This window comes from Canis lupus, chromosome 9, assembly GCF_011100685.1.
Source record: "Canis lupus familiaris isolate Mischka breed German Shepherd chromosome 9, alternate assembly UU_Cfam_GSD_1.0, whole genome shotgun sequence".
NCBI classification, from domain to species: Eukaryota; Metazoa; Chordata; class Mammalia; order Carnivora; family Canidae; genus Canis; species Canis lupus.
In genome coordinates, this window is record NC_049230.1 from 49,839,570 (window position 1) to 49,851,398 (window position 11,829).

General features: G+C 58.5%; 3 protein-coding genes, 2 non-coding genes and 2 pseudogenes across 8 annotated transcripts; 6 read left to right on the forward strand and 1 right to left on the reverse strand.

The window, feature by feature from the left end:
* Positions 1 to 15: 15 nt before the first annotated feature.
* On the forward strand, positions 16 to 2,706 carry RPL7A (ribosomal protein L7a). Its single transcript, NM_001286939.1, is given in 8 exon segments — positions 16 to 74; positions 445 to 565; positions 790 to 939; positions 1,213 to 1,353; positions 1,555 to 1,634; positions 1,925 to 2,055; positions 2,357 to 2,426; positions 2,545 to 2,706. Coding segments are annotated over 8 exon segments (801 nt in total). The 5' UTR covers positions 16 to 71; the 3' UTR covers positions 2,650 to 2,706.
* Positions 641 to 715, forward strand: LOC119873476. Its single transcript, XR_005365065.1, has one exon. It is a non-coding gene; the product is annotated as a small nucleolar RNA SNORD24 (small nucleolar RNA).
* On the forward strand, positions 1,398 to 1,471 carry LOC119873472. The gene has a single exon (XR_005365064.1). It is a non-coding gene; the product is annotated as a small nucleolar RNA SNORD36 (small nucleolar RNA).
* Positions 1,786 to 1,855, forward strand: LOC119873473 (annotated as a pseudogene).
* Positions 1,820 to 6,395, reverse strand: SURF1 (SURF1 cytochrome c oxidase assembly factor). Of its 3 annotated transcripts, none has more exons than XM_038548822.1 (8): positions 6,350 to 6,395; positions 5,410 to 5,543; positions 5,247 to 5,329; positions 4,552 to 4,743; positions 3,777 to 3,849; positions 3,532 to 3,694; positions 3,209 to 3,290; positions 1,820 to 3,115 (listed from the first exon to the last, which is right to left on the reverse strand). In XM_038548822.1, the coding sequence occupies exons 3-8, from the start codon at positions 5,273 to 5,275 to the stop codon at positions 3,094 to 3,096; spliced, it is 561 nt and encodes a 186-aa protein (XP_038404750.1). In that variant the 5' UTR covers positions 5,276 to 5,329; positions 5,410 to 5,543; positions 6,350 to 6,395; the 3' UTR covers positions 1,820 to 3,093. The 3 variants fall into 3 exon arrangements, with proteins under 3 accessions (XP_038404750.1, XP_038404748.1, XP_038404749.1); XM_038548820.1 differs by having other exon boundaries at positions 2,941 to 3,132; XM_038548821.1 differs by lacking the exon at positions 6,350 to 6,395 and adding an exon at positions 5,915 to 6,048 and having other exon boundaries at positions 2,944 to 3,132.
* On the forward strand, positions 2,201 to 2,267 carry LOC119873475 (annotated as a pseudogene).
* Positions 6,396 to 6,594: 199 nt separating the features above from the next.
* On the forward strand, positions 6,595 to 10,495 carry SURF2 (surfeit 2). Of its 2 annotated transcripts, none has more exons than XM_038548828.1 (6): positions 6,595 to 6,731; positions 6,813 to 7,024; positions 7,438 to 7,541; positions 8,997 to 9,185; positions 9,359 to 9,525; positions 9,933 to 10,495. In XM_038548828.1, exons 1-6 carry the CDS (start codon positions 6,654 to 6,656, stop codon positions 10,014 to 10,016), a joined length of 834 nt encoding a protein of 277 aa, XP_038404756.1. In that variant the 5' UTR covers positions 6,595 to 6,653; the 3' UTR covers positions 10,017 to 10,495. The 2 variants fall into 2 exon arrangements, with proteins under 2 accessions (XP_038404756.1, XP_038404757.1); XM_038548829.1 differs by having other exon boundaries at positions 6,813 to 6,967.
* The last annotated feature ends 1,334 nt before the right edge of the window (positions 10,496 to 11,829 follow it).

Below are 11,829 nucleotides of genomic sequence, written 5' to 3' on the forward strand. Positions count from 1 at the left end.
CTCGCGATCTCCAAGGTCGCCTACATATTGCCCACAATTCCCTTTTCTTTCTCTCTTCTCCGCAAGCCAAGATGGTGAGTGATGTCGGCTTTCGTCGTGCCGGCGTCGAGTCCGGCTTCTATCCGCCGCCATCCTCCTCGGGGCGTGGCCGTGCGGGGGTCCCTCCACCGCCGGGCGCTAGGGGAGCCCCCCGGGGCCTGGCAGGGAGGCGCTGGGCCGTGTGTAACCCCAGTGCTGCCCCCGGGAGTGCGGGGCGAGGGCCCGGGCGGGGAGCGCAGCGCCGCAATGCGGGGCTCCTCGGGCGCGCGCGGTTCCGAGTCCGGGGCGGCCGCGGCTGCCGGGCTCACGTCGAGGTGTTGAGCGCCTGACGGCTGGCAGCCTGCGCGGGGCCCCGCACGGCGAGGCGCGGGCCGGGGCTGACTGGGTCCCTCCCTTCTCGCCCAGCCGAAAGGGAAGAAGGCGAAGGGGAAGAAGGTGGCCCCGGCCCCTGCCGTGGTGAAGAAGCAGGAGGCCAAGAAGGTGGTCAACCCCCTGTTCGAGAAGAGGCCCAAGAACTTCGGCATCGGTGAGTGCGGCCGGGGCGGGAGGCGGCCGCCTGGAGGGCGGGGGCGGGGCGGGGCGGGGGCGCTCCCGGTGTGCGTGCAGGTGATGTGAAGGAATATTTGCTATCCGAGAGTTGGTGATGACGCTTGAAACCACCAAGATCGCTGATGCACCCGCACCCTCGGGGGCCCTACCGGCAGCGCCGCCGGAGCTTGAGCCGCGCCGACCGTGTTGCCCTCCCCTCAGGACAGGACATCCAGCCCAAGAGGGACCTCACCCGCTTTGTCAAGTGGCCGCGCTACATCCGGCTGCAGCGCCAGAGGGCCATCCTGTATAAACGTCTCAAGGTGCCTCCTGCCATTAACCAGTTCACCCAGGCCTTGGACCGCCAAACAGGTGAGCTGCTGTGGACAAAACCTCCTGGACGGGGGGCTTCCTGGGCAACGGGGTGGTGACCCGGCTGGACCCGCAGATGTTTGGGGGGCGGTGGGTGTTTTCGAGTACGTCAGGTTATCATAACGTAGGAAATCTCTAGTTCCTGGGACCCGAGGGTAGGGGGTGGTGCCGCTGAAGGGATCACTACACAGTGTGAGGGGACAGTGGCCTAGCGTGAGGTCAGGTGGCACAGACCAGAGCCTAAAACACAAGCCTAAACCGTGACTTTTCCAGCTACACAACTGCTTAAGCTGGCCCACAAGTACAGACCAGAGACCAAGCAAGAGAAGAAGCAGAGGCTGTTGGCCCGGGCCGAGAAGAAAGCTGCCGGCAAAGGGGATGTCCCCACTAAGAGGCCGCCTGTCCTTCGAGCTGGTGAGTGGGCCCCTTCTCCAGGGGTGAGTGGTGGGGCCGGCTGTTGACAATGATGCAGGAATTTCTTCACCTGGAATCTCTGTGAAGAGTAAAATCGAGCTTTTTAACCCTGAGTCACAGCCGGGCCCAGAGTAGTAGGATGGCTTTTGTGAACCTAGCAGCCCCCACGGACTGCTCAGGCTAATGGGTTCTGTGTCCTAGGGGTTAACACTGTCACCACCTTGGTGGAAAACAAGAAGGCTCAGCTGGTAGTGATAGCTCACGACGTGGATCCCATTGAGGTACGTCGAAGTATCCACTATCGAGCCTAGATTGGGTCTTTATGTTGGTATCGGGAAGGCTAAAGCTGAATGTTGTCCGGCACGTTGGGCCAAGGTGGGGTGACCGCTTTCTATTGAGGACGGTACTGACGAGGGATCCGCGTGATAGCCATTACGATGATGTGGATTTCTTACTGAATTAAACCTTGAAGTGCAAATCCAGGAGTTTAATCCTCAGCAGTTGTTACAGAGTTAGGTTTTAAGTTACCGTTTCGGTCAAAATACACTCTAGAGCTAACTCTGTCTTCCAGCTGGTTGTCTTCCTGCCTGCCCTGTGTCGTAAGATGGGGGTTCCTTACTGCATTATCAAGGGGAAGGCCAGGCTGGGGCGTCTGGTCCACAGGAAGACCTGCACCACTGTCGCCTTCACACAGGTTAACTCGTAAGTATGCAAGATGGCTCCAAACTCCCAACAGCCAGTGGAGGTCAGGGACCCCCCCATACACCCAGTTCCCTTAATTTCTTTAGGATTTTACCTTAAAGATCAAACGTCATACTTTTCTAAAGGAGCGTGTCTGTCTAAATCTTTGCCAATGATGGTTACGAATTTCTTCACCTGAACCAGCCATGTGGTCATACTGTATCTGAGGCAAAGGGCTTGTTGGGTCAGCAAGTCCTCCCTGGTTTTTGGAAGGTAACTGAGAAGAGAAGCTAATGACCCAGATTTTCCCCTGCCTTTTTAGGGAAGACAAGGGAGCTCTGGCTAAGCTGGTAGAAGCCATCCGGACCAATTACAATGACAGATACGATGAGGTAAGTCATTGGTGAGAGGACTGGCTGACTCTGCCCTCCTAAGCACTCCAGTAGAAGACCGCATGAGCTAGCATAGTGGGAGCCTCGACGGCAGATGCTGACCCCTGTGTCTTTGCAGATCCGCCGCCACTGGGGAGGCAATGTCCTGGGTCCGAAGTCAGTGGCTCGCATCGCCAAGCTGGAAAAAGCAAAGGCTAAAGAACTGGCCACCAAGCTGGGCTAAGTGGACGCTGTTGAATTTTCTGTACATAAAAGTAATAAAAGGTTCTCTTTCAGTGAGAGTGTCAGTGGGTATTTGGGGTTGAATATACTTGATCTTGTTACTTAAGTTAGAGTTGTTAAAATCCAGGATTTGGATTTGGTGCAGGGCGGGAGTTGGGGGAAGAAGACGTGCTATGTGGGGGGGTGCAAGGTGATGGTTCTGAACAAGCAGCTCACCCACACATTGGTACATGGTACTTGAACCCACTGATTATGATCAGATCGTTGCATAGGTAGAAAAGGCAGGCACGGCATGTGTACTGTATGGATTTATTCATACCACTCATACCTAACCCACGTAATCTTTAAAAAGAAAGCTTAGAAAATCTGTGACTTAGTGATTATTCAGGAGAGGAGCGGAGCTACTTCAGTAGATCATACACCAGGAGTCCGACGTAGGAATTTCTTAAACCATAGGTAGGATGTAGCTGCACAGAGGCCATACCTTGGTTGGGTTGAAGAGATGAGCAGTCAGGGTTTAGAAGGGGAAGAGGAGGGAACAGCCAGAGGCAGGGACTTACCAGGTGAGGATGTACTGCATGTGTTCATTCCTCAGAGTGACTCGCGTTTGCCCTCCAATGGGTCCCCCGGGGACTGTGCTCTCTGCAGAGACGGTGGGTTTAGTGTCCACAATCCCTAGGGCAGTTTGGCCAGCTGTCTCCATGGGGCCTTCCAGAGCTCTTTAGAGCTGTCAAATTCAGTGAGGCCTTGGACCTGTAACTAGACCCTGTGGCCTCCTTTCCTTAGTGCCCACCAGACACTCCTCCCACACGCTAAAATGCAGACAGCAGGAAGTAACGGCCATGTCCAGGGCTGAAAGAAAGGCAGGCCGCCCACAACGTACGGAAGTCTGCATCGATGAAGATGGGGTCTGCGCCTGTGAGCCTGGCCATTGCCTCCAGGTCCCGGTAATGCCAGTGGTTCCTTTCTGGGTTGTTCTCTGGGACAAAGGGCTTCCTGGTTTCTGTCAGCCTCACCATCCCAACTAGGTCCACTTCTCCCTCAACCTACAAAGGAAACCAAGACTGTTCTTCAGGGCTGGCGGTTTCTAGACAGCCCTGCTTACAAGGGAAGGTTCAGGCTCCTCACCTGGCCTCTCTGCCGTGTATCAGGATTCACTTTCTTCCTGGGGACAAACCCTCTGTTGACCAGGATGGTGACTCTGGAATAAATAGAAGTATGCTCTCAGGGCGGGAAAGGATCTTTGAATAAAGATTATCACTGGTCATCCCTATGAGAACAAGGATGGTGTCTGAGATGGTTTAAGACGAGGCTAGCCTGCAGGTACGCCACTGGGAAGGTCTTCCTTTCTCATGCAGGTGTGCCCACCCCCCATCTCCACTTCCCTGTGCCTCAGCCACTGCAACACCCAGGTTTCGGATAGCAGCTTCTCTGAAGAGCAGCTGCCTTCTGGACCTGCCTGTGGGGTCGCAGAGACCCTCCCACACCCGAAGCCAGGAAATTGCTCTGGCTGAGCTCACAGTGCCCCCTTGCTGGACAGGTTGTTTCCCTGGACTGCCCTTCCCCTCCTGACTCCATTTGTGGCCCAAGTGGTCACCTGGGAACCCTTCCCTGATTCCACCCAAGTGAGGGTTTGGTTCCTTTCCTTTCCCTTCCCTCAGTCCTCACACAAGCCCCCACCTCGTACTGCACTATGATCATTTAGTGTGTTGGCCACTACACAGTCTCCAAGGTGGCTGATTTCATTTGCTTCAGAGTTTCACACAGATGAATGACTCAGGAAGAGCTGAAATGAATGGGCTTAGCGAAGTCAAGTACTAATTCCAAACTCTTAAGGAAACTGAAACCTTCTGGGTCTCTTAGATTTCCCCAAGGTTGCTTCATCCCTGCATGTCCCACTCACCCCAGGTCAGTGCAGTGAAAGGGGGTAATGACATAGGCACCACTCTCGGGCGAGGAAGAGAGACGGCCGGCCTCCCGGGCCTCCCTGGCTGGGTCCACCATGGTCCGAGGCATCATGTACAGCTCCTTGGAGTGGTCGAAGTGCCCCCTGACCTTCACCGGCCTGTACTCCAGATTTTTCAGTTCCATTGGGCTACATGGGAGTGGGGAGAAGTGAGGCTGAGACCAAGCAAGTTTTGGCAGGACATTCAAATCCTTCCAGGCCTGCACACTATTACAAATACAGCACACACGTCTGCTCCCCTGAATGGGAAGCTCTGTGGACTGTTGCTCCAAGACAGTGCATTGAAACGAGGGGTAGACGCTGTAGAATCATTTCCAGCACTCTTTCAAGATAACGCTCTGATGTTAAGACATGACATGAGGGTACACTCTGCCCTCCTTCACCTATCAGGTAAGAGTCACTGCTATAGGGGGCCCATCAGCACTGTGGGGGATGCCTCAGGTACAATGCATCTCAAAAAAAAAAAAAAAGGTAAAATCCAGGATCAAAGATATTTTTCTAAGTTTGTCAGGACGCCCAGTAAGGTAACTTGATTTAGGGGCTCCCATGTGAGGGTCAGGACTACAAGCAGAAGCCAGGCCCCCACTGCTGACCAAGTGAGACCAGTTACAGGTGGGCAGCTGCACACTCACTCTGCTGGCAGAGGGATGGGCTCAGCCATAACTCGAGACTCCAGCTCTGCTATCAGCTGCAGCTTCCACTTTCGACGCTGGACCTGTGGGAACAGTACAAACCCGAGCAGATGGCAGCAACGGCAAAAGCTCAGAGCCTCCAGAGCTAGAAGTCAGGCTTTACCTGCCATGTCCCCAGGCCAAAGGCTGTCACAGGAATGAGAAGCAGGAACCACTGGAGGAAGGAGTCCTCTTGTGCTTCTGTGGCAGGTGCTTCAGCTGCAGAACTGCCACACCTGCTTGGCCTCCAGGCCAACCCTGGGAAGTTCAACACCACAGGCCCAGGGTCAGAAGCCCTTGACAAATAGAATGGGAGCAGCCAATCCCTCAAGGAGACGCCACCACTACTGCCAGACAGTAAACAGGCCACAGCCTGTGGCCAGCAGCCAACCAGTGACACCTGCGTCCAGCCCAGCTTCTAAACTGGGGCCACACGCTGCACACTCGGTGATGTTTACTGACTGAATAAACACGGCCTAGGGCTTAGTCCTGCTGTGCCACCAGCTGTGACCCCGGGTAACTCCTGTAACCACCTGCGCCTTTTACACAACAATTCCCTGCGCACTATGTGCACATGTATTACATTGTGCACGACATTGTGCACAACAATACATTGCACTAAGACGCACCCGCGCAGAGGCAGAACCGTGAAAACCCGGGATCGCGGCTCACGGCTCACGGCGCTCGAACACCTTCCTTTCCACTGCTCGTAAACTTAAAGCTGGAACAACGTACTCAGAAAGTATATTTTAGTTGTCGGAGCGTGAGTCTCAAGTCAGCAACACGGGCTTTGTGGACAGTTTAAAAAAAAAAAAAGGCTGCAGCGCGCTGACGAGCACCCTTCCCCCTCGCGCGGCGCCCCGCTCCCGGCTGTCGGTGCACGCGCAGCCCGCAGGCCGCGGGTCCCAGGCTCCCGGCCTTCAAACCCCATCAGGCGCTGGAAGGGGGCAGCTCCGAGCTCCCCTCAAGGCCGCGGCCCCCGGGCAGAGCGGGGGACGGGGGCGGGGACGGGGGCGGGGGCGGCTCTTCCCGGGCGCCCGGGGCACCCGCGAGCCAGTCCTCACCTGGGCGCAGGGGGACCGCAAGGACGCTCCTCCTGACCGCGCGGGGCGGGCCCTGCGGAGACCGGGACACAGGCTGAGCTCCCCAAGCCGGGACGCTGGCCCCCAGCCCGCCCGACGCGCCCGCGCCGCTCACCCGCCCCTCCGCCGCCGCCGCCGCCGCCCGCAGCCCCAGCCACCGCACGGCCGCCGCCATCGCCCGCCGGCACTTCCGGGCCGCGAGGCATCTGCTTCCGGGGCACCGCCGAGCCCCGCCCCCGGCGCACGGTCCACGCGGTGCGAGCGGCGCCCGCCTGCGGGTCTGACCATGGGCGAGCCTCCGGCCGCCGTGCGCGCCTTCCTGCGCCAGCACCCGAGTCTGCGGCTGGAGCCCGGCGCGCACAAGGTCCGCGGGCCGGGGGAGAGGCGCGGCGCCGCGCGGCCGCCCGGGCCCCCCTGACCGCCTCGCCCGCCCTCCTGCCCGCAGGTCAAGTGCGTCCTCACCGGCCACGAGCTGCCCTGCCGTCTGCCGGAGCTCGAGGTCTACACCCGCGGCAAGAAATACCGGCGGCTGGTCCGCGCCAACCCGGCCTTCGACTACGCGGAGTTCGAGCCGCACATCGTGCCCAGCACCAAGAACCCGTACGTGCGCGGGGCCGCTGCGGGCGGGCTCCGAGGGGACGTGCCCACCGTGGTGAGGTACCGACGGCAGCCGACAGCCGGGGGAGGCCGGGCCCCTCCCCGCGGCCTGTTTGCTTCTCGTGGGGCCGAGGTCTGTCCCTTCGGGTTCGGAATGGGGCCAGTTTCACATACCTAGGGAGGACTTGGGTGGAGCCGCCGCTGTTTGCGGGCAGGGGCTGACAGGAAGAGGGCGCTGGGGGCTGCTGCTTCGCGCTCGGCCGGGCCGCCGCGTCTTCCCGCATCCCTGGAGCGGGGGCGGGCCGCTGAGGCTGGCCAGGCCTGGGTTCCAGGCCAACCGCGGGAGGTCACAGCCCGGCCGGACCAGTGCTCGTCCGCCTCGGCTGCAGAGGGGACCGCCTGCTGCCCAGGCCCCATCCTAGGCCTCTGCTGTCAGGCTGGCTGAGATCCTCATGACTGTCCCTGTCCCCCAGGCACCAGCTGTTCTGCAAACTCACCCTGCGGCACATCAACAAGTCCCCAGAGCATGTGCTGAGGCACACCCAGGGCCAGCGGTACCAGAGAGCCCTGTGTGAATGTAAGTAGCCGTGGGTGGACACGGCCTGCTCTCTCCTCCAGGACAAGCGCCCTTGGAAGGCAGCAGCGGCGTCTCAGTCACCCACTGGCAGCCGCTGGTGGTGCCCTGGGCCCAGCCCTGGGGAGGCATGGGGCTGGAGGTGGGGATGAAGCAGGCGGCTGGTGACTGCTACGTGCTGTGAAGGACGGGTGCCGAGGGCTGTCTGTGGAGAGTAGAGGCAGGGATTCAGCCAAGGTCAGAAGAACGCTTGGCTGCCGCAGCTCCTGAAGGACGGCCTCCATGCCACCATGCAAGGGGAGGTCAGTCAGCAAGGGAGGTGGAGACGACCACAGGGGGTCTTGGAGGCCATGGCCTGGACCACGGGAGGTGGAGATGCATTGAAAGGACAGAAGCAGGGCTGTGGCACCACCACTGTGGGTAGGGAAGATGCGGACAGGCAGAACTGTCTGTGGCTAGAATCAGTAGGTGAGGGAATGAGGTCAGAAATCACCTGGATTCCTCAATTCCTGGCTCAAGACCGGCGGTTTGGAAAGTGGCCTCTGGATAAGAGACCCCCTGAGGAAATGAAATGTTCCTTTCAACCTGTGTCGGGGGACGGTGGCTATTGAAGTCGGGCCAGCGCTCAGAGGGTGCACATCACCGACACGGAGCGAAGGAAGAAGGGATGGGGCTGGGCCTGACCACGAAGGAGCCCAGAAGGGTGAGAAGAGCCAGGTGGAGGGGTCAGGGGCAGAAGTTTTAGGAGTGCTGGGACGACCAGGGGCTTTGGGGACAGACACAGAGACAGGATAAGGAAGAGAACTCTGAAGGCGGGGTTTCTCCCAGGAAGAAACGAGGCACAGTCTTCACCTCAGGACAGTAGTGAGGGATGCTGTGGACAGCTGAGAAGCAGGCATCCTACGCGGGTGCAGAGACTGAGGGCTGCTTGGTGTGGGCGGGAAGGAGGTCCTGGGTTTCCCCACAGGCTAGACTCATCCTATGTTGGGGTAGGTGGTTCATAGGTCCAGCGGCTGGGAGTGCAGAGAGGAGACCCGGGTGCAGAGCCCAGTGGCCACAAGGCCCTGTGGGGCAGAGGTGAGGCAGAGGATATGTCCTTGGAGGAGGGCAGAAGCAGACATCAGACCAGGGGGCCCAGTCCCCTCCCTCCTCTCTGAGGGGCCTGCATGGACAGGAGCCATGCCCACACAGGGCAGGGTTCAGAAGCCAGGCTCGTCGGTGCCACCCTGCTCCTCATCTCGGCTCAATCTGGATCTGCCACGCTGAGCTCCTGGCCTCACTGAGTCCTCTACATGGGACCTTGTGGCTCCGGCGTGAGGGCCCAGCAGCCCTCCCTGGGGCTCCTGAGGCCAGGGAAGGGCTGGGGGGTTCAGTGCTCAAGGCCCCACCCCTGCATGGCCCTACACTGGAGGACAGGGGCAGGCACAGAACCAGGCAGTGTGCTGGTCTGTCTTCCAGATGAAAAGTGTCAGAAGCAGGGTGTGGAATATGTGCCCGCCTGCCTCCTGCACAAGAGGAGGAGGAAGGAAGCCCAGATGGACGGCACTGGGCCACCTCACTCAAGAGAAGCCTTCTGGGAACCTGCATCCAGCGAGGACGATGCAGCTGCCAGTGACAGTGAGGACAGCATGACAGACCTGTACCCACGTAAGTGGGACTGCCCCCCCCACCCCACTTCCTGCAGATTTGGGTCCTGGCTGTCTGGTCTATGCCTCCGTCTGTTCCACTTCGAGTCCTGGGCCCTGGCTGGCCACCCCCTGCTCAGCCCTGTGCAGACGGTGAAGCTAAGCTGAAATTGCCCGTCCCTCCGTGCCTTCCAGCCGAGTTGTTCACCAGAAAGGACCTGGGAAGGACTGAGCCTGGCGACAGCAGCAGTGACTTTTTGACAGAAGACGAGGACGGGAAGCCAAGGCTCACACCAGGGAAGGGCCCTGGGGACAGAGAAGAGATGGAAGTGGCCCAGGCACTAGTTCACAAGCGTGGGAAGGTGAGTGTCACCTCCGGGGCTGCTGGTGTGGCAGCAGCTTCCTCTGGGGGTAGTTTTCCATTTCCTTAAAAAAAATTTTTTTAAAGAACCTTGTTCTTGCCAACAAAGTGCCAAGCTAACAGTTTGTAAGTAAAACAGGAGCCAGGGCCGCTCTGCCCTGACATGTGGGGGCTGCTTCCGCCTGAGGGAAGGACTTGTTTCCCTTTGCCATCGCCAGTGCCATCATCCCTGGTAGCTGAGCAGAGCCGGGCTCAAGGAAGTTGGGGACACGGGGGTGCCGGGAGGCCAGCAGCAGAGGAGAGCGGCCACAGAGAGCTGGCCTATCTCTGCAGCCGGGTGTCCCCATGGGGCCCTTTCCTCTCTGACGGGAAAGGCTCATGACCTGGAACCCTCTGTTCGTGTTCCAGAAGCAGTTGAGTTTGTCAAAGAAGAAGTTCAAAAGTCATCATCGTAAAGCTAAGAGCTTCAGCTCTCTTAAACACTGTGGTTAATAAACGGCTGCTGGAGAAAGCACATGTAGAGAGCCTGAGAGTCCTTCAGACACTCGACCCCGTGTTCCTCTTCATGCCGTCTGCGGTGCATCCTCTCAACTGCTGGGGTGTCCCAGGCCCTTCTCCATCCACTCCATGTTGGTGGGCTGGGGTCTGGCCCCCAGGCTCAGGGGCACACTCCCCCGTCCCCAAGAAACAGCAGGGACCCCGAGGGAAGAATTATGTCTGGACATGGCTTCTAAGTGGTCCTCAGTGAAGCCTAGGGGTCCGTCAGGCTCACTCAGCGTCTGAGGAGAGGCCTGGCGAGGCCTCACCCCAGCTGGACAACACCAGAGGACCACACTGCGTACAACAAATGCCATTATTTATTTTGATGTTTTCAAAAATCAAAACGTTTTCAAACACAACTAAGATATAAAATACAGCATAAAATGAGATTTATACCTATTTCCCACATAAAGCAAAAAAATTTTCAGAAATTGTTTTGCCAAAGCCAATTGGTAGTATTTTTTTCTCCTCCCTGCAAAGGCATCTACCCTGTCCCAGGCACCGGCCTGCGCAGGGCCCCAGGAGGCCAGAACACCCCCTAGCATTGAGGGTGTCCTCTGACCACACCCGTCAGCCTCCTGGGGTCCACCTGTTTCTACAAACTGACAAAGAAAAGGTCTTGCGAGCACAGGGTCAAGAGGGACCCGTACCGTCAAATACCGTGTCACAGAGGAACGGACCTGGCTGAGTGTCGATTGATAGGACTGTCGTGCTGTGCTGATGGGGGAGGGGGTAGGCCAACAGGTGGCCCCAGCAGGTAGAAACCCCTTTGTGTGGTAAATGTCCTAGTGTCGGGAAGTAGAAAAAGCCTCTGTCCGATAAGCCATTGCTTCATCTTCAGAAGGCCAGAGGGGCATGCAAGTGGGCCGTGGGGGAGGGTTTAGGGACATCTGGGGGTGAGCCTCCACCAGGGCGGGGGCGTCAAGAAGGTGTGCCATGTGGCCCTCAGGTTTGGTGGGTCCAGGCTATGGAGCCAGTAAAGGTTCTAGGAGCATAGGTAGGCAAAAGCGGGGCAGGTTCCCCACCTCACACTGGCTCTGGTCTGGCTGGGAAATGTGGATCCTGGCTCAGGACTGGCCCCAGCATCCCTGAGCAGGACCCTGAGGCCTGCACACCTCGCTGATGAACCAGGAGAAAAGAAAAGCTCTGATCAGTCCTCACTTGAGTTTGGTCAGCCTGCCCCCAAGAGGTTCTGGGGGAGGACTGGGGGGAAGCACAGAGATGTCCCACTCTCCCCTCGTGGTGTTCGCTACAGCCCAGGGAGCAGAGAAGAGTCACAGGCGCTCACTCCCCCAAGAAGAGAAACACAGTATAAGGCAATGTTAGAAAACTTTAAATACAGGATTAAGATCCAATCGGTAAGGCATCACAAATCGTAAAAAGTAATTTGGGCTGCATTCAGCATAGCAAATAGACACTCTGAGCAAGCGACAGCCTTGAGAAGATGGTAAGTCACGGCCACTCAGCCTGGGGAACTGCTCCCTCCCGCCAGAGAACCAGGCGGGTGCTCAGCCAGGCCAGGCCCGTGGCTCAGCAGAGGCTGTGTAAAGGTCGGGGGTGAGGTAACTGGTCTGAGAGGCCGCTTTGTTGCCGCCCTGCCCCACGCGGCTGCCACTCAGCCCATACCCCTCATGGGGGAGCCAACTTGCAGGCATGTGGCCAGGCCAGGGTTGGAGCTGGGATCCCTACGGGTTCTGGGGCGCCGGAGGACCTCGGGCCCCTCCGTCCCCACCCTGAGCCACTAAAGCTCTGGGGGGATTACTCT

What these genes read in the sequence shown, in the direction of transcription:
- SURF1 (XM_038548820.1), bottom strand. Translation starts at nt 5,275, where the DNA reads ATGGCTGAGCCCATCCCTCTGCCAGCAGA. An exon ending in TTTCACTGCACTGACCTGGG is followed by an intron (nt 3,850 to 4,551) that starts GTGAGTGGGACA and finishes TATTTATTCCAG; the next exon opens with AGTCACCATCCTGGTCAACA. An exon ending in CTTCATCGATGCAGACTTCC is followed by an intron (nt 3,291 to 3,531) that starts GTACGTTGTGGG and finishes CCGTCTCTGCAG; the next exon opens with AGAGCACAGTCCCCGGGGGA.
- SURF2 (XM_038548828.1), top strand. Translation starts at nt 6,654, where the DNA reads ATGGGCGAGCCTCCGGCCGCCGTGCGCGCCTTCCTGCGCCAGCACCCG. An exon ending in CCAGAGAGCCCTGTGTGAAT is followed by an intron (nt 7,542 to 8,996) that starts GTAAGTAGCCGT and finishes TCTGTCTTCCAG; the next exon opens with ATGAAAAGTGTCAGAAGCAG. An exon ending in TAGTTCACAAGCGTGGGAAG is followed by an intron (nt 9,526 to 9,932) that starts GTGAGTGTCACC and finishes TTCGTGTTCCAG; the next exon opens with AAGCAGTTGAGTTTGTCAAA.